Below are 21,485 nucleotides of genomic sequence, written 5' to 3' on the forward strand. Positions count from 1 at the left end.
GTTAATGACTGGAACGTGCGCAAACTATTCACACATTGGCGTTACTTGGAAATGTTTGCATATAAATTAGCCCCTTTCAGATCCTATTGATATTCAAAGTCTTAATTAAACATAATCTAGGAGTATATATACGGTAACTCGTCGATTAGCCTTCATTTATAGCAGCTACAAAGTTGTCTTTGTTCGTTTGTTGACTTTGACCTCATAATGGTGTTTTGCTGTGTTTATATAATATAGGGAGAGAAAATGATCGAACTGGAACTCAAATAAACATTACGTAAATGGGCCAGCTGTCTAAGTATGAAACTTTAACACTAAAAACCGAACCAGTCATCAGTTTCGTGCTTTTCCGCTCATCATTGTTTGGCGTGTCATTTGAGGGGAACGTTTTTGGCCTTGTTTCAGCAGTGATTCAGTTTCCTCCTTGGACCATTCGGTTGCCAGGCAACGCCATCAGGTTTCTGTGACAGAGAGTGGCAGCTCTTCGCGCTTTTTTTCCTCGTGCTGACACGGATCTCCTACAATCTGAATATTTTAGGCAAAACAAAGATACTGAGCTCCTGCAAATGGCGAAATGTCTCTCAGCCAGCTGTTGTTTGTTAATGACGGAAGTAAACGCCATTTCCTTGTTGTGGTATTTGGTTAAAGCAATGACCACTGCGTATATACAATATGTACTCTAAGGTTACAATGAGTCAATAAACTACAGGTGAGTTTACCATTTTGACTTATATGTTAGCTTGTTGTCCCCTTACTAGTGTTTTACAAAATAAATGGTCCCTAATGTGTGTGTAGTATTGTAATGTTTGTGTTTTGTGGCTGAAAATGCTGTTGCAAACGTATACATTCATACATTTCTACCGCGTAAGTGTACTCATTCATTCATTCATTAATTAATTAATCAATTCATTCATTCATTCATTCATTCATTCATTCATTCATTCATTCATTCATTCATTCATTCATTCATTCATTCATTTTTCTTTGGCTTAGTCCCTTAAATCACCAGGGGTCGCCACAGTGGAATGAACTACCAAGTTTTAAGCAGCGGATATCCCTTCCAGCTGCAATTAACCCAGTGCTGGGACACATCCACACACTCATTTACATACATACACTACAGCCAATTTATTTTATTAGTGCTGCCACCATAAGTGTATTGTGCGCAGTAATTTATTCTAGTTTTTATTTATATAGGCCTATTATTAATATATCTTTTTAACATTTCAGCTTTGTTTTTATTTGTTTATTTATTTATTTAAAGTACTTTGTTGTGCTTTTGTAATGTTTAAAAATGTCACTAGTTGAGTTTGGTTATGTATTTTGTTCAGTTAGTAATTGCTGTGCTTCAAACATGTTTAATTATTAAATAAAAAGATAGATAAATAAATAGATAAATATGGAGAAAAACTTCATTTACCCAAGATGCTGTGCTGAAAACGCCACCAATCACTTGCATTGCTAAATGAAAAAAAAAAAAACCCAAGGGGAAAAATTGAATGGGGAAAAATGCTTTCCGTGTTGCATGCGATTGTTCATTGTGAAGTAATGAATTCCATTTCACTTGCGTTTACTCAACAGTGTGCAGTATTCAGTAAGCAGTGAGCTGTTTTTTTGTTCTAAATACAGCCTAAGACACTAAGGGATTGAATGTAACTGTTTTTTAGAAGTTTTTTCTCATAAAATGAGTTATGTTTACGCATACTGGTAAAATTCTTCCTCTTCTTTTTAGGGTTTTGCATTGCTGTGTAGTCACGTCTTTCTTGGCCATCTGCCCAGTCTGATCCTAAACGGCCCGTGAGTTTCAGAATGAGGCCTCCATGTTGTTTTAATTAATGTTGCTGGGAGGATGAAGGACCAGATCTACCCGAATCACACTTGGAATGTAAATATATACTCCCAAAATGGCTTTGATTTAGCTGACTGCTGTGAAATAAAAACATTTTTTTTATGTTTATGGAATGCAAAATTTAAGTAACCTCTCACCCAGAAATTTCCTGATGTTGTTCCAAATCTATAGTAACATCAAATATGAAAATTGTTTTAAAGAATGTTGTTGACTAAATAGTTGTGGTTCTCAGTGACTTCCATAATATAATGGAAATGTATTTGATAAAAAATGTTCTAAATAGTTTCAGATAATTAGAATAATAATAATAATGCAGAATTGTTTTAAAAACTTACATGTTTGAAATGACATGAGGAAGATTTTTTTTGTGAGGACCAAAATGTTGAATTTAAAAGAATTTTTATTCATTTCACATTAAAAAATACTTTTAACAAGCTAACATTCATGCATAAAATAAAAAAATAAATAAATATTATATTTAAGTAATCCTATTTTTAATCTAAAACAAATGACAACAAAAAGTAACTTCAAAATAAAATAAATTCTACATTTAATTAGGTAATAATAATAGTAATCATAACAATAACAATAATAAATATGATGATAAGGACAATAAAAGACATTATATAAAATTTAAAGCATTTCAAATTAAAAACACACAAAACATATATAAAAAATTAAAGAATAAAGTCATAAGTAAAAGTTTAGGGCCAAACGGAATCATTTTTTGCTATTTCTGCAGAAAATTTTGGTAAAAGTCTGCGGATTTCAGCGGAATTATTTTGGGAGTATCATAACTAAAACCTTAATATATGAAATAAAAAATAATATCTTTTTACTTTTATTTAATGTTTAAAATGTAAATCTAATTAGATTCACTTTGTTTGGTAAATAAAGCAAGTTTGTCATATATTTGATTTAGTAAAAGACAGAAAATATTACTGTCAGATGAACATTTTCACATTAGTCAATAATATTACTGAAATTATTAAAACAACTGAATAAATATTTACACACGTTTACTCAAGTAAATAAACAGAAATAATGATGGGCTAAAGATCTGAAAATCTGCGGAATTCTGCGCGCGCAGATTCCGGGTGGGCCTAATTATAAGTATTATGCCATACATTATGAGCCAGAGTTATACCGTCAGTTTTTTTTTGTGTGCAAAATTCAGTTCATTTCATTCAGGTTTATTTGTAAAGTGCTTTTCACCATAATTGATGTTTCTAAAGCATCAAGATTCTCTCAACATCTGATTTCGCAGAAAATGTTCTTCACACAAAGCAGCCCAAGAGTTACCTGATGACAAAAGAGCAAACTGAGCTGAAAGATAAAGGGGGAGCAAGAGAGCTTGAGCGAGTGAGCGAGCGAGAGAGAGAGAGAGAAGGAGGGAGGAGAGACGAGAGCAGGACGCGCAGCAAACGACACATAATACACAGCGAGTAACGGCAACATAAGCTGTCAGAGTCCTGAGCTGCACACAGATCTCATTAAAGGTAAGCAGACCAGTGCTTCCAGAATAAGCATGTCTCTGAAACACCCTTGATGCTGCTTTGCTTTGTTTTTGTATGGAGGAGACAATACGACAGCCGAGAGAGGAAGCTGCACGCTTGTTAAGCAAGAGCAGTAAATCCTCAGTAAGTGATGCCTGCAGTTGTTTACAAGGATATTGAACTGATCTGTGTGCATTTATGTGTGTGTGTTTCAGGATGTATCGACCGTCGCAGCACAGTCTGTGTGGAGCCTGACGTTCCTGATCGTCCCTGCTGTTTTCTGAACAGACTCACTGCGTCTCTGCTCTGCTGGCGAGTGTGTGTGTTGTGTTTGGACATCTGATTCTCCCTCTTCCTGAAGCCTGTCCACTGCGGTCATGGACTGCGGATTGCGTCTGCCACCCGTCATCGAGGAGGTCTTGGATCCTGCAGGTGTGTGTGTGTGTGTGTGTGTGTGTGTGTGTGTGTGTGTGTCAGTTTCTACAGGTGTTCGATTGTGCGGTGATGCATGAAAATAATTATTGTTTTCTCTCCTCCTGCCTGGATCTGCATTGGTATCTCATCTGGCAGAAGGTTGTTTAGGAGGATGAGGCTGATTTAGGGCTTTGTATGATGATAAAGAGAAACAGAGAGAGAGAGAGAGAGAGAGTGCTTGGTTTGTCATTCTTGGAGTTAAATAGATGCACCTGCAGCACTAGACAAATGGTGTTGTTTACCTGGTGGTTTTTAGATAAAAAAGAAAAGAGTTTGATTCAGAAGTAAAATGGATTCTTGAGATATATTTTGAGAGTATGTCTTGAGTTTGTATCATTGTATCTTAGGTTGTAATTTTTTATTGGCATATTATAATTTAATAAAACAAGGATAAAAACAAAAAGAACGTAATGTAAAAAAATATGTTAGTAGTTAGTGGCTTAAAAAATATTTAGTTGATGATATATAGTACATAGGTAAATGTTTCATCTGATATTTAATGTAATTAATTTTGGAGGATATTTTTCTTTAAATAATAATAATTAAATCCTTAAAATCAGCTAAGCAAATGTGTGAATTGTACAAATAATTTTAAGGATTTAATCATTATTATTTTTAGGAAAAAAATTCCCATAAAATTAATTACATAAGATATCGTATGATACATCTATCCGTGAATTGTTCAAATGATTTTAATGATTTATTTATCTATTTATTTTTTAAACAAAAATCTACCAAAATGAATAACAAAAAATAGCAGGTGATACATCTATCTGTGAATTGTACAAATTATTTTAAGGATTTATTTATTTTTTTGAACAAAAATCCCTAAAATTTGTTACATAAAATATCAGATAATACATCTATCTGTCAATTTTACAAATTCATTTAAGGATTTTATTATTGTTATTTTTAGAATCAAAAATCCCCCAGAATCAATCACTCTACATAAAATATCAGACGATACGTCTATCTGTGAAGATTTAATTATTATTATTTTTAGGGAAAAAAATCCCCCAAAATTAATTGCATAATATATCAGATGATATATCTGTCTCTGAATTGTACAAATGTGATAAAAAAAGTTCTAAAGTGTGTCAAAGATGAGACCTATTGTTGGGGTCTGCATTAAATTTAAAAAAGCAATGCCAAATACTTTATAAAGCATTTAAAATGCAAGCCAATTGTCCACTTTATTGCTTCAGATAACATTTGGAAGAATAAAATGAGAAAATATTGATGAAATAATCTATAATTCTAAATGTTGAAAAAAGCAAATCAGTAATTGATGATGATAATAATATGTATACACAGTTTTGATATGAATAAAATGTTTGATTATTTTTTTTGGAAGTAATTAGTTTGATTATATATACTTTTTTAAACAATCTTTTTAAAGAGATGTAAAAGAAATAAGGCAAAATTAGACATCATGATCATTATCTTCATCTTTTTTTAAGTTAAAAGTGAAACAACAATAGCAAAAAATAATACTAAACAAAAAAGAGAGGAGAAAAAAAGGGGGTCAGAGATTGTTTTAACTAGTAACAGATTAATATTATATATGCGTTGTGCACACATTCATACTTTACCAAATTTCCATAATAATCTTGTCAAGGATGGACGTTTAACTGTGATCATCTTGTGTGTGTCTGCTAATAAAAAAGTCTGTTTCATTTTCACACTATGCATATTTGCAAGAAACTGCATAGTTTGGTTGATGAATGCAAAGCCTTTGAAGATGCACAGCAAAGAGTCATGGAAAACTGCTTATTTATATTCTGATATGATGCATGCTGGCTAGTTTGCTGTTTAAAAAAAACGATTATAGTTGCTGCATTTATGCACACTAAAATGCTGTAGATTTCTCCTTACAAGGGATTTTATGTCCTCAATAGCTGTTTCTCAGACTAGAGGGATTGTTTTAAATTGAGCCTCTGATCAAAAGCAGAGCCGTATGTGATCTTCAAAGCTTCAGTCGCACCGTCTCCATCTTTCTTACTGCTTTCCCAATATACATTTCCCCCTGTGACAAGACACAAACGTAGTTTTACTTGATCTCGGTGTAAATTTGCAATATTTGTTTCTGTTGGTGGATTTATAAGTCAAAAACACATGCCTCCTCTATGCAGTTCTTCTCTGACAAATGCCTTTAAATGGCCTGCTGATTTAACCAGCAATAATGGTGCTGCCTACTTTTCCTCCATCCACCAGACGCCCACATGCACCACATTTTTCCAGTGTCACTTGCATTCCCTGTCCACCCCCGGATGATGAAAACACACATTCTTTCTGCGGTCGCCCACATTCTGGGTGCCTGCAAAGTTTAGGTCAAGTCAAAAGCCGCGAAAAGTTTTTCACTATTGCAGTTCATTTGCATGCTGAGACGCTATTCTCATTTTATACTGATTGAGTTTTGTTCCAGCCCAACTGCCCTAGAAAACTTCAAGAGATGCTTGAAATTGTCCTGCAGCCTGTTTTTTTAAGCACTTTTGTAGTCAAAAGTAGCTTTCAGTTTGACGAACTAAAAAATTTAGTGGTAGTAGTAGAAAACTTTATTAATCCTTGTAAGAGTAAATTAATTTGCTACTGTTGACATCTCAAATACAGTAAATTGATAGAGAACAAAAACCATAAAACAGTACAACAACACAACATTTTGCCCCAACTACACGCTACATTCACAGTAAATAACTGAGCAATAAAAACAAAGCCTATACACATACAATTTACAGCACTTCATTAAAAAAACCTGACAGCGGTTGTAAAAAATGTAGTCCTAGTCCAGGGGTGTCAAACTGAGTTTTTGAAGGGCCGCAGCTCTGCACAGTTTAGCTTGAACCCTAATTAAACACTCCTGAATAAATTAATTGAGTCATTCAAGCTTGTTTGATACCTACAGGTAGATATGTTGAAGTACAGTTGGAACTAACCTGAGTTTGACACCCCTGTCCTATTCATATAATAACATGAAAGTCAAGATTCTTTATTTCTCACAGTGGCTAGTTTATAGTCCTGTAAATCTGATTTTATTTATGTCTTGCAATTTTGACTGTTCTCTGAGATATTAACTTGACAAATAAACTTTCCATTAAAAAAAAAAACAGGATTGTAAAATGAAGTAAGAATTGTGAGGAACAAAATCTAACTTCACAGCTCTGTTTATTTATTGCACTTGAGATTATGTCTGATAGTTTTAAGAAGGTCTTATAGATTTGTAAGATACAGAACGTTGAGAAAAAGATCAGAATTGTTTTAGGTTATGTGCAATAGTTTGAAATAAAATTTAAGATTATAAGAGTCTCATAAGTTTCAGATCTCACAGTTTAAAAAAATAAAAATAAGAAAAAAGTCAGAATTGTTGCAATCACCTCCTTTTTATTCTGTGGTAAAATAAACTTGAATATTACCTCATATAATTTTTAAGTCATGACATTTGAAAAAGCACCAAACCTGTTATTTTCATATAAAATGAGGAGAGATATCAGAATTTTATCATCCGCATAGAATAGTCATTCAGAATAAGAATTAACAGCTCAAAAGTGTTTTACAATCTTGCAAGCTGCAAAAATTGGCTTAGAAATATTGTACCAATGCATTCATGAGACACATTTTAGGATCTTTTTATAAACTAAAAAATGCGTTGAAGTTGTTTTCTGTGGGATTGACACCATTTCATAACGTGCTACAAATGCATAACTTATTTTGAACCTACAGCAGGACATTCTTTTTGCTTTTGTTTATGTTTTGAAGGTTTACATACATTGATCTTTCAACCCCAAATGACCTAAACAAGGCATGCTGTGGCTTTCCTTTCTCTAAATCTTCCTTTCCTCCTTCCTGCGGGTTTCCTCCCTGTGTTGCTCTCTGACCCCATCTTGGATGTGAGGAGTGGCTCTCTAGAACTTTCCAGAAGAGCTGACGGCAGGAATCTCAAGGGCAGTTCAACTGAGATCATACTCGGTTAGCAAAAAAAAAAAATAAAGCGAAAGTGTATATGCACTGCACGGGAAAGTTAAGGCACCCACACACAAAACTTCAACTACATCATAAGTGAGTGCTAAAGGAGTCCAGTGAGAGCTCCAGCTTTGAGAGTTTCTGCGTTTGGAGTTTGAGAGATAAAATTAACTTCTCTTACTGAATCGTTGTCGTCTTTCAGCTTCTGGCGTCCTGTGAGTTTTGGTGCTTGTTCTCAGATGTGAAATCAAAATGGCCCATTGGCTTTCTATTGCATCTCTGCACATTATTTTTATTGGAAAATGCAGATTTTGTGATGATGTAACCCTCTTCTGATGATGTAACCCTTATGGCATTAGTGGGGAAAATAATATTAAGCCTATTATTTTTACTGATACATTTTCTGAGGAAAATATGAGTGACTGTCTGAAAGTCAGTGCCATTTTACTGAGGTGTATTGGGTGTTTTGGACATTTTGTGTTGTTGCTAGGGTGTTCTGAGTGGTTCATTCTGTTGATGTGTTGTTGCTAGGGTGTTCTGATTAGTTTGTCATGTTGCTGAGGTCTTATTAATGGTTTTAGTTGATACAGTGCAGATTGAGTGATTTTCTCATATTGCTCTGTCTTTGCTTTGGCGTTTTAGCATGTTGCTATGTGTTTACAAGGTGATAACTAAGTGAATACTAAGTGATTTTAGCAAGTTTATAAGTGGACGTTAGGTCATTTTTTGAGTGGTTAGCATGATATGTGCTTGTTAGGAAGCTCTAATAGAATTTAGCATGCCATTATGTGGTTGCTAATGCATTTTTATGTGTTTTATCTTGACTATATATATTTTAAGGTATTTTTAGCATGTTGCTATTGTATAGCTACGATGTCTTGACTTGTTTTAGCTTGTCATATAGTTTTTAGAGTCTTTTGAGGGTTTTTTAGCTTGATGCTATTTGGTTGTTTGACTGTTTTAGCAAGTTGCAGTGTGATTCTGAGTGTTTTAGCATGTCATTATGTGCTTGTTAGGGTGTGTGGTTTTAGCACAATGCTATGTACTTATGTTGTTTTGATTAGATTTATCACATTGCTTTGTTGTTGCTAAGATACTTAATATGGTTTTGGCATTGTTTTTTTTTTTTTTTGAGGTTTAGCAAGTTTTTAAAAGGTTTTACCAAGCTTTACCAAGTGGCTATAGCATTTTCCTATGTGGTTGCTAATGTGTTCTGAGTTATATTAGCATGTTGCTGGAAATTGTTAAGGAGTTTTGAGTGGTCTTATCATGTCCTCATGTTGTTCCTCATGATTGGCCCATGTCAAAGATACTCGAGCATCACCTTATTATGTTTAAGGTGCTTAATGCATCATGTAATATAACCTTGATCTTTGTTATAATGTATTGTGTTTATTCTAATATGTATTCTAATAATAATTCTAATAGGATTTCTTTTGCTGCATTCTATAACTCCTCAGAAGGACCAGCTCATGCAGTTTTATACTATGCATGTTAAGTGTAAAAAAGCTGGGGCTTGAGCGAGGGACTGTAACCATGGCAACAAGGCGAGAGCGTATGGACTCCTGCAAACTTTAACGTCACACATCTTCTCCTTTTGCGTCAGAGCATTAAACCAGTGCCGTTTTCTCCTCTCCATCTCCTCTTTTTCCTCTTTTTCCTTCTTCCACTTCCGCCCCTCCTCCCTTTCTTGGTTTCTCCTCTTCTATCGCTCAACCTTTCCTCCTGCCGATCCAGGATAGAGGCAATGTGAATAATTCATGCGTCTCCTCACTGCGTCAGAAATGTGACACGTGCGCACGCACGCATTTAAAAGCACTCTTGCTTCAGGGACCCGGCGATGTCTCACTTAAACCCAACCCTCACCTTTTCAATGACAAGTGTATGCATTATGACACATGCTCTTATTCTTGAAAAAAGTGTTTGATTTTGATGTTTCCAGTGTGTGTTGTTGAGAGATGAATCAGAATGGGAAGGACACAGTCAGTGTGACCTGTTTGTGCTGAGGCTTGTCTTACATTACTCTGCAAGTGTGTGTAATGGTCAATGATGCGTGTCTGTCAGGGATTCAGACTGGACGCCTTTACCACCACAACGGGCAAAGAGCTCAGATATCGGGATAACAGCCAACAGAGATCAAGGGTATATTTGATTTTGTTCTAAATCTTTTATGTGTTTTTCTTTGCAGGACTAGGTTGCAACTTAGTGCTAAAACAAACAGTTAGTACTAACAGTTAGCTAGTTTGTCTGTTTGTTATTTTGTTTGTTATTTAGTTTGTTATTTCATTTCTTATTTTGTTATTTCGTTCGTTCGATCGTTGATTGGTTGGTTGGTTTGTTCGTTGGTTGTTTGTTAGTTAGTTCGTTGGTTGGTTTGTTCGTTGGTTTGTTTGTTTGTTTGTTTGTTTGTTCATTCAGCAGTAGTTCTTTCTTCTTTTTTGTTCAACATTGTCATTTGAACTAAATAAAAAATTATAAATGCATATAATTTTTTGTATGCTCATAATAACTAAACTTCATAAATGCTCATAATGACAGCCTAACGCAACAGCATGAAAGTAACATAAAATACTGCCCTGATAAATGAATTCATTTTAATAAAAAAAAATTATTCACTTTCTGATGAACAAGTTTTCAATGTTTCACTGTGCAATTGTTGATGTAGGTGTACATATTCATGTTTATCTACAAAATTCATCTTTTAAATGGATGTGAGAGATGGGGAGAAAGATTAAATTTAATAATATTTATATATTTCAGAATGACCTATATTCCAAAATGACCTGAACCCAAAACAACCACAAAAAAAAAAAAACTACACATCTTATAAAATAATTGTAAAAAGAAAATAAAAAAAAAAATAAATAAAAAATTTTTTAAATCTGTTGTGTAAAACATATGCTGGATAAGTTGGTGGTTCATTCCACTGTGGCAACCCTTGATGAATAAAGGGACTAAGCCAAAGGAAAATGAATTAATGAAAGTGGCAAAGCTTCTTTCTATTACAAAAAATATAATTTTTAAAGTCACATTTGAATGCATGTTTTCTCAGTCAAAAAGCATGAATGCATTATAAATGAAAATTGGAAAGGTTGATTAGAAAATAACTAAGCTTAAAAAAATATAAAAATGTATAGTTTTTTATAATAATGAAAATGATAAACGTGTTTATCCAAATTTCTAAAACCTAAACGTAAAAAAGAGAAATAAATCATAGACAATCCATAAATTGCGGTAAGTCTTTTCTTACTCATTAAAAAGGACCGGCCTTTAAATAATGCAATCCACAACTCCTATTATATTCACTCCTGCACGTGGAAACAACTCTGCATTATACTAGACACAATATATACAATATATCAATGCACACAAACATTTAATTAACCGCTGACCATTATACTTGCACATGGACTCCTGCATTGTCTCGTTCAGTCCCTCATTACGCCTGTTTTAAAGTCTGATCAGATGCTTTTCTGCAGCTGTGGTAATGTCTATGTTGTCATCATCTAATGAGAACTAATTAACGGTGTCACAATAGAGGAGAAGAAAGCGGACACGGATGCGTAATTGGAGTGTTTTGAGAACACATTTTCCTCCTCACCTGCGAGGCCTCATTGATATTCCTGAAACACAGGCCTGTGCTTACGAGCGGATGCTGATTTACATGTGTTCGTCTGCTAGGGCTTTAGAAGCTCAGTTAAATGCGTGTTTTCAGGCTGTACAAAATGTCATTCTGCACTCTCTGTACGGCGTGCTTGTTCTTAAAGAAAGTAATATGAAAGCAGAATTGACCCCGTTTGCTTGATTAGTAAATGTCCTTGGACTTACTGTGCATAATTCATAAGTTTGCAGCATTGTAATGGAAAATAGGTCTTTCATCTACATTTTCTCAGTCAATGAAATCACACTGTCACAAAACTGTATGAAAACTTGTGTTGAATAATCCAGCAGGCAGTAAGCTTTGTTTCCGTCCACCTTTTTTATGCACATTATGGAATATCAAATAAAAAACAATGCTTTATTGCGTTTTGTCTTCTGAGGCGCAAGTCATTTATTATATTAGTAAAAAGTCCCATGGTGGCCTCTTCTACTGCAAGAAAGTCCATTTTTCTTTTAAATGTTTGGCTCATAAGTTTAATAAGAAAGTGACAGTTATGTTTTTTCTTTGACTTTTTGTATGGAAATGGTGCATTATTTGCAAATGTTGTATGCGCTATTCCAGGTTTATACGTAGGTTTAATTCTAATGCTAATGTTAAAAGAGATTGAAAAATTTGTGATTTATTAATGAAGCCTCATGCCTTTAGCATTCCCAAAGTAATCCATTTATCAAAAGAACAACGGTATATATTTAGCAGAATGTACTTGCTCTTTACAGTACAATAAAAGTGAAAAGGAGTGAAAATGATAAAACATGGGATAAATAAATACCACACAAGTAATACATGGCACCATTAAGTTTTTATTGCATTTCCATACTTTTTAAAAAGTAAATCATACCAAAAGAATGTCACTGATGTCAAATTGTCATTGGTTTTCACATGCGTTTAACAGTGTGGTTTGTTGAATGACTTATCAAGTCTTCCATTAGAATGATTCATTCAAAAACGCAGATTCATTCAGTGATAAAACATAACTGTGCTGCTCTGTCATGTAATGTAGATTTATTCGAATTTAAAGAAGCTCATTTTAACTCCAACTTTAACTATATAGCATAGGCTGTACAAAATCACTATGCAGATATTTGAGAAAAGGTTACTTTGGAATTGCTTAACTATCCTATTTAGAAGTTTGACAACTGTAAAAATTCCTGGATGCCATAAATTTCTATGCTGACTCTAATTAACCTTATCAGTCCATTGAACTTATATTATGTTAAACTGACTTAAAACTGCTTGCATAACTTATAAAATTAAGTTAGAACATGATTAACTTAGTTTAATAAGCTACAATGAACTAAAATGTATGCTGTCATGACTAACTGTTCATATAATATTTTGCAGTGAAACGATTTGCTCAGAGTCATTTAATAAGCTTATATATTGAATTTGTAAGTCGTTAAGGAGTTATAATAGTTAAATGTCATGGCATAATCAGGAATTGTGTGTATAACACAATCTTTAGTCTGCCAAAGTGCAAGTTAAAGGCAATTCTACAATGTCACCATTGGCTTTAATTGCATGTTCACTTTAATTATAACAGAATAGCATGCAATACTTTTTCTTTAGTGTTAAATAATATATCATGCAGGTGTAAAACAACAAAAATGAAAGCAAGAGATGGCAGAAATGTTATTTTAGGCGAACCATGTCTTTAAAAGCTGTTAGCTTCACAGGGTCCGTTATTAATATTCCTTTCCGCATGCATTTGCTTGTAGTTCCCTGTAGGTGATAGTTACAGACCTGTGTTCCCCTGCATCTGTTGCTCCAGCAGAGCTGTCACTTTGATATCTGACAGGCAGCGTTTAGCCAGCTCAGTCTGGGTCTCAGTCCTTTTCGCAGAGACGTTGCAATCTATACTTACCCTGTGGTTTAGACAACACCAAACATCAACCGCATCACTTCCCTCAGTCAGAAACGCTCTGGGGGCCTGCTTGACTTCACAAGCAGCTGTTTAACATTGACAAGTGTGGCTTACGACCGATTCCTGAAGATGCTTTTGGTCGCACTTCAGCTTTTGCACAGCACTGCGGCCGTGGCGGTTGCTTCTGGCAGAAAAAAACAGCTCGCTGCATTGCAGTCATGCTTTAATAATGAAGAGGAATGCAAGTGAAGTCGAAAACGCCATGCATGCTTAAGTGTGTGCGCGAGTCGTTTTGTAGGTTAGCCTTTGTGTTTTAGTGAATGTGCCTGCTGAAGGTGTTTGTCTTTGCCCTTGCTCTTTGATTTCCCACAGGGCCGTTGTGACTGTGTCCGTCATCATCTTTCCTCTTCTCGGATGCTGCGCTGAGATTATTAATGATGTTTAGGCTCTGATTGTCAGTGCAGCTCATATGATGGCGACAGGCTGGATTAAATTAAGCGTTTAAATATTATTTTTGGATTTGATGGATGCTTGAGACTGAAAGGCTGAACAGTCAAGTGTGTTGAAGGATGTATGTGTGTGTGTTAAGGTTAAGGTCAGTGTTGTGTTACTTCAGGCTAGCATTGAGTGTGGGAACAGAGCTATAAACAGGAAGCTGATGTCACATTCTGGATAATAGCCAGATTTGGGTTGATAATGAATAGGATTTGCATATATAATGTTAGTGTATGGGCGGAGAGCGAATTACAGGGGGTTTGCGTCCCCTAATTAATGCTTGATCCCCCCTGAAGGAGGTCAAAACAAGATGTATGGGTGGGTCAGTTGTTTAATACTAATAAATATTTCACTCTGATCTGTATTTTAAATAATATTGTCAATAATTAAAATAATAGATAATATAAAAACCCATTTGAACACCCCTATAATGGTTCAAAACCATTGTTTGCATAATGCATAACTGCGCCAATCAGTCTATTAAAAAAGTCTTAAAGTGGCAGATCTGAGGCACCAATAGACATCGTGTTCACAAGACTTTGTTTTCTCATAAAATAGATGTTTGTATCTATAATTAGCCTGAAAATAAAATCAAATTTGATGCATAGTGTGTAGTTTAACCTACATTTTATTATCCAATAAATTTTATTAATAAACTGGATGAAGTTAATAATAAATACATAAATGACTGAAGCATGCATTACACAAACCAACCGAAACAGTTGATCCCCCTGATCGTCAGTGTATAATTTGCATACTGTGCATGGGGTCTTCAGGCCAATAACTTTTAGGAAAGATGAATGGGAAGACCCCTTTTTACATTGAAAATGTAACAATCCCATATTACCATGTATGTAAACTTCTTTTGAGGTAACTTAATATTTAATTTACAGTATATTACGTCTGTTCATTATTTTATCATTCTTTCATTTGTTCCGTTCACTCATCTATCCATCATTGGGTCATTCTACTGACCTTATAATAAGAAACGGCAGAAAACGGTCAAACTACTTGCTTTACAAACAAATGTTTGTATGGCTATACAGACCAAGTAGAATAATATAACAAGAAAATTTCAAATTGCAACAACAAGCAGCTTGATAAGCAGTTTAATGTCTAAAAATGAATGGAAGTGAATAAGACGGAAGTCTCGAGCCAAAAAGATTCAAATGGCAGCGCCCACTCGTTGGCGGAGAATAAGGTCAACAGAAACATGGATTTATTTTTGGCAAGATGTCTAAAAATGTATATATTTTAAACATTTTTGCTTATAGACCACATTAATCAAATACATTTTGAATTTATGAATACACATAAGTGACAGCTGAATGGTCTATCATTTTTTTGTACAAGTTTTAAGATCATATACACAATTTGTTTTGTCATCAGTGTTACCTGCTTTTTTGACAATATTAAAGCTTTTTATTATATATTATTTCTGTTTTCAGCTCATCATTATGATAATAATGAAAACGCAACAAATAAAGAGATAATGTTTTATTTGTTTTAATCAGGTTTTTTTCTAAAGTGCTATTTCATGATGTTCATTCACTTCTGAAACCATACATTTGATATAAGCATCTATATTCATTTTATAATGATCTCTATCATTATATAAACATCTATATAGAACATCTATGTAGAAGTAATGATGCAATCGTAAATCTAAAGTGTAGCAGAATTCAATTGATGTAAAGTTATTATCTTTTAAACGATTATATGTTTCTGTAGAATGACTCCTTTATTTATGACAGAGATTTTCAACTCTGGCTTTGGAGATCTACTTTTCCTGCAGTGTTTTTGCTCCAACCCTAATCAAACACACCTGAGTAAGCTAATAAAGGTGCTCTGGATTACTAGGTTATTACAAACAGGTGAGTTTGATCAAGGTCAGAGCTAAACTCTGCTGGAAAGTGGATCACGAGGGCCATAGTTGAGGACTACTGATCCATCCATTCATCCATCTATCTGTATTTTTTTGCTGTTCTATCTATCCATCATCTCCTGTATTTAAAACAGCTTCTCCCTCACTGAGATCATGTCACTATGATTGGCTGCTGACTGTACTGACATCTGACATCTGATTGACATGTCCGGACACAGGAGAGACCATCATAGGAAAAAAACTGAGGGAATGAAATATTTCAGTGCTTGATTGATGTTTTTGTTATAGAAATAGCGTCAATCACACATCATCAGAATCAGACTGAATAAATATCAAACAGCAACTATTTAAACTGGAAATCAACAGCTGTAAACCCTGTTTGTGGCCAGAATAATGTAAATACTTTGTGTTTATGAGAACTAGATCAATTAGACTAAACCTACAACTAGATTTCAGTGTGTGTTTGGATTGATATCATGATTTGCACTTCATCTATTAATGCTATTGTGATTGGATCTAATGTGACCTCCCGCTAATGGTCTGAAATGAAATGGCATTTGTTTATCATCTCAATTTCTCAATTTTAAATAAATAGTTCTCGTTATTCTGATTTTCAGGGTTTATCTCCCACTTTAATTTCTCATTCATTTATTGCAATGGCAGATTCCCTTATCAGATTGTTAGCAACCGAAATGCACAAACAAGAGAACAGTCTCTGGCGTCACTTAAACTATTCTAACTATGTCTGTCAAAACAAAGAGGCCTTATGTGGACAGTCCATGTCAGTGAAAATCACAAGAATCTGAGTTAAACAGGAAGTGAAGCCTCTATACAGATGGTGTGCGATGTTGTGACAAGAGAAAAAAAAAGTTCAGTCCATGTGTTCTAGAATGTGCCATGTAGAATGCTTAAGTTTGTACTTTGGTCTTGCAGCATAAACGTGGGATTTGTTATTTTTTTGTATAAATCAGACATGTTGTGTGTTAAATAATTTTAAAGGAACTTAAATATAATGCTAGTTAATGACCCTATTTCCATGTTCCATGCTTTTCTTTATACGAAACTATATAAATACAGTTACATGTAAATGTATTCATAACAGTGAGTTTTTCAGTGTTAATTAGATGTTTATATGTATACATCATGTAGTCCTAATGAAGTTTTATTACAAATTGTTTGTCACATGCCACTTTTATTAGAATAGTTGAATCATAATTTGGTTTTATGACTATTTCCCGACAATTTTTCAGCTTTACTTACATGTTTAGAGTCACACACACACACACACACACACACACACACACACATACACATATATACATGTACAGTCCATTCATACAGGTAAAGCTGAAGAAAGTATTATATTATGAAATTATAAATGAAAGCCATTTTAAAGTATGATATCATAAAAAATCATACCAAATTATTACTAAATATTGTTGTCATATATAATTACTTTATTTTTTAATTGAATGTACTTTACTTTATTGGCTGTGCACTGTCAATGTTGGCCAGGATGCTCTTTTAAAAGACATTTTTAATCTCAATGTGCTTCTGTTTCTGGAATATATACAATATTGTAATATAAAAAATTTATATTTTCTTGTGGTATCACTTTATTTTGATAGTTTTTACCTTTAGCTTTTAACATTTTTGTTGATTTTGAGTTACATTGCTAGTTCATGTCAACTAATTTTCATTAGAGTATTTGTAGACTGTAAGGTTGAGGTTTGGGTTAGTGTAAGTTGACAAGCACTTTCAAAGTTTTTATGGTCTGTTTAATGTCTGTTGGTCTGAGTATTATCTGCAGATTTTAGGCAGACGGTCTACTGATACTCTACTACTGATACTCTAATGATTTACTGTCGTTTAACTTCTTGTCAACAACATGTGTAAGGGACCATCAAAACAAAGTGATACCTTTGTTATTTAAAAAGAAACAACATTGTACTATTTCTAAAGATGTTCTGCACAGAAACACTAAGCTTTTAGCCATAACCTGACTTTTTCATTAATATAACCCTTTTAGAAAATTTAGAAACTGTTGTTATGTTTCCAAAAGTACAGAGAACAAGTTGTCTATCAGTGACTGACAGCGCTAGTTCTTCAATTAAAGCACTGCTGTTGGCTATTGTTATATAAATGTGTTACACTTGCAGGAGAGAATCTTCATGATAGCTGCTTCATGTTTTGTCCATCCAGAGATGAATCCGGATCTCTGTTTGCATGTAAAAAATAATTCTTTGTCCTCATAGCTTAGAAATGCTGGATAAGGCTGATTGGGTGCTATCAAAGCTGCTGTAATCCTGTGTGTATGTGTGTGTGTTTCCCTACTGGTTCGTTACTATTTGAGAGATGTTTGGAAGACTTTTAACTGCAAAGCGTGATCAATAATACAGTGTTGGGCTGATTAGGACGGGATGTAGATCATTGAGAAAGAGAGGGAGGGAAAAACAAACAAACAGGAGGAGGAGAGAGAGTGAGTGAACGGTGGAGATAGAAAGATGGAGGAACTGTTGGCAAGACAAACCATTTTCCGCACTGACAGATTGCGCTAATCCCACACAGCCATCTGATCTAAGAGGATCAGAGAGGTGAATCGTCTAGTCAGGCCTGGCTGGCCCAAGTGTCTCTGTGTCCTGTGTGTGGAGCTCAGAGCAGGCCATCAGATTTATCCTGTTAAGGTTTGCCTTCTGATGTAGATTTATACCATTGACTGGTAAGTTAGTGCCGTAAATAGTGCGACTATTTAAATGCTTGTACAGTAATGTATAAATAATGAATTGACACACATTTGATACACAGTGCGGTTTTTCAAGACAGTTTCAGCTATAGTAAATAGTGTTTATGAACTTATATAAAAAGCTTTACTTATTTAATTAATTGATTACTAAATATTATGTTATAGATATTAAATATTTATGTTGTGAATAATAATAAACAAAAATATGGCTTATTATTATTATATTTATTATTATTATTATTATGATGATGATGATTATTATTATTATTATTATTATTATTATTAGCATTTCTTATGTTGCATATAAATATATAATATATTATTTATTTGTTTTAATAAAATAACACTATTATTAATTAAATTTATTAATAACTGTATTTATGTGTAGAATAAATAAATCTTTACTAATATTACAGTTTGATTACAGTTTGATACAGTTTGAAACCTTTCATTATAACAATAAGTAATAAATAATATACACAACTGATATGATAACATATTGATAGCTATTTAATTATACTGTTTAATATTTTGAAAAATGATGATAATAAATACAACTCTTTATTATTATCATCCTTATCATCATCATCAAAATCATCATTATTATTACTTGCATTTCTTATGTAAATTATAACTTACAAGTACATTAATTTGTCGTTTTTTTTAATAAAATAAAACTATATTATTAATTATATGTATTAATAACTGTATTTAAGTGTATAATAAATAAATTGTTACTAATATTACTGTTATTATGAAACACATTTATAACAATAGGTAATAAATAATATACATGACTGATATAATTAGTTATTGTAACTAATAGCGGTTTAATTATACCGTTTAATATTTTAAATAAAAAATAAATATTATTATTATTATTATTATTATTACTATTATTATTATTATTATTATTATTAATAATAATAATAATAATAATAATAATAATAATAATAATAATAATAATAATTACAGCTCTTTAATATTATCATCATTATAGTCATCATCAACATCATTTTTATTAATATTTGCATTTCTTATGTTATATGTAATTTGCAAGTAAATTCTTAATTTGTTTTTATAAATTATGTTATAAATGTTATTTATTAATGACTGTATGTATATAATAAATTTTGTACTAATATTACTTTTATTAATATTATTATTATTTACTTTTCATTATAACAAAAAGTTATAAATAACAAGAAATAAAAAATAGGAAGAAATAAAACACAACTGATAGAATTAGATAAACTGGTGCACTTTATATCATAGTTCAGAGGGCAAATAGATCTGACTGGCAAAAGATGATTTAGGAAGAGAAGAACAGCTGACTCCTAGAACCTGTAATTAACAGGTCGATCATTTGGCAAAGAATAATAAAAAAGAGCTGAGGTGTATAGTGAGAAGGTGAAAGAGGAAATGAAGGAGTGAGAAAAGGAGAAGAAGAACGGATAGAGGAGGAGAGGAGGGGTGTTGAAATGGGCTATTTTTAAGCAGCTGTTTTCTTGGTTTGGTGGTGATTAACACAGACTGCAGCAGCAGAGCATGTGCTTTCATTCAATCTGTTTCACACTTTTTTCATTCAACAGAAAGGAGAGAGTGAGCTGTTTAACGTCTTGTCTATGTAATTTCAATTGCCTATGTAAATTCAATCAATTGTTGACTTATATAATGTACAATAGCTTATAAACACAACGGTTCCGTTAGGGTTTAATTAGGTAATGTTATTTATTGCATTTACTAATGTGAACTAACAACATTTATTAATCATAGTTCAATATGTGCACATGCATGATTAAAATCTAAAGCTGTGCTTGTTAACATTAGTTAATGCATTGAGTTAACATGAGCTAACAATTATTGACTTAATTACATTACAATTAACTAAGATGAATAAATACTGTAATAAATGTAATTTTTATAGTTTGTTTCATTAACTAACATTAACAAATGAAACCTTAGTGTAAAATGTTACCAACCTAACTTTATAAATTAAAAATAAAGTATTAGTGCAAATATATAAAAATGAATGCAGATGATTCTTTAAAATTGTAAAAAAGGCTATTTGTTTATATAGAAATATACATTATTCACATCATATAAATACGTTTATTAAATTAAAATTATGTTATGCATAGAAAGTAAAACGTAGGATATATCAATTAAAATAAATACTCTAAATGCATTAAAGAAAATAGTTTAAAAAGATAATAAAAATGTGTTCATAATACATTTTTTAATCAAACGTAAAGACAAAACTATGAATGAAAAAACTTCATTTGCATATTAAAAGAGATTATTAAGAATTTTACATTTATTATTATTATTATTATTGTTATTAATAATAATATACAATTACTTTACAATTCTATAATGCATTGTATTTACAATATATAAAAAAATAATAATAAGAGCATCTAAACAATTACTTTATTTTAAGTTTGTGAATACACGCTATATACACAAAATATATATATAAATGTAAGTGTATGTGTGATTTTTATTTTTTTATTTTTTTTACATTATACACGCATTATTACTATATCATCATCATCATCATTATTATCAGCAGCAACAATAATAAAAGTCTTTCTATACTCAGTGCTGCCACTAGAGGACTCTGTGGGTCTCTTTCAGTGTGTAAGGGCCACTTCTGCTGCAGACTGTGATTTTCCCATCAGGACTGTGTTAGTGAACAGACAACAGGTGAAAGCAAAGGGGCCAATTCATGGCCTAAATCCCAAAAATAGCACCCATTCCCGTCAGCGGGGCACTGGTGGCCAAGTGTGTATGTTTGGTTTTCTTGAGGGGGTCTGGAGGTCTGCAGGGGCGCACAGGGAGATGAGGGCAGGTGATCAAGAGATGAATGTGCTGGATTTAGCAGATCTCCAAAAGAGATGACAGGTGTGGAATGGGGGGGTCCGGGACATGCAGAGCTACACATCGCTTTTTCAGCTTGAGAACCGTTTTAGGCTCTTTGAAGTGTCCTGTAACACCAGTGTTGTTGAGTGCGATGCAGGAATTCCCAGTGAAACAGGATGAGGGGGTGCGACATATAATT

At 33.1% G+C, this 21,485-nt stretch overlaps 1 protein-coding gene across 3 annotated transcripts in view; it reads left to right on the forward strand.

Annotated features, from left to right (window-relative positions):
* The first annotated feature begins 3,271 nt into the window (after nucleotides 1-3,271).
* The window catches only part of ccdc136b (coiled-coil domain containing 136b), a 38,455-nt gene continuing 20,241 nt past the window's right edge, over nucleotides 3,272-21,485 (forward strand). For all 3 annotated transcript variants that reach the window (XR_660714.5, XM_005164607.6, XM_002661377.7), the window contains exons 1-2: nucleotides 3,272-3,348; nucleotides 3,561-3,777. Coding sequence is in view for 2 of the 3 variants with exons in the window: in XM_005164607.6 (XP_005164664.1) it covers nucleotides 3,723-3,777 (55 nt within the window). In the remaining variant the exon portion in view is untranslated. The remainder of the gene's footprint in view (nucleotides 3,349-3,560; nucleotides 3,778-21,485) is intronic.

The sequence above is a fragment of the Danio rerio genome, chromosome 4 (assembly GCF_049306965.1).
Source record: "Danio rerio strain Tuebingen ecotype United States chromosome 4, GRCz12tu, whole genome shotgun sequence".
In the NCBI taxonomy this organism is placed as follows: Eukaryota; Metazoa; Chordata; class Actinopteri; order Cypriniformes; family Danionidae; genus Danio; species Danio rerio.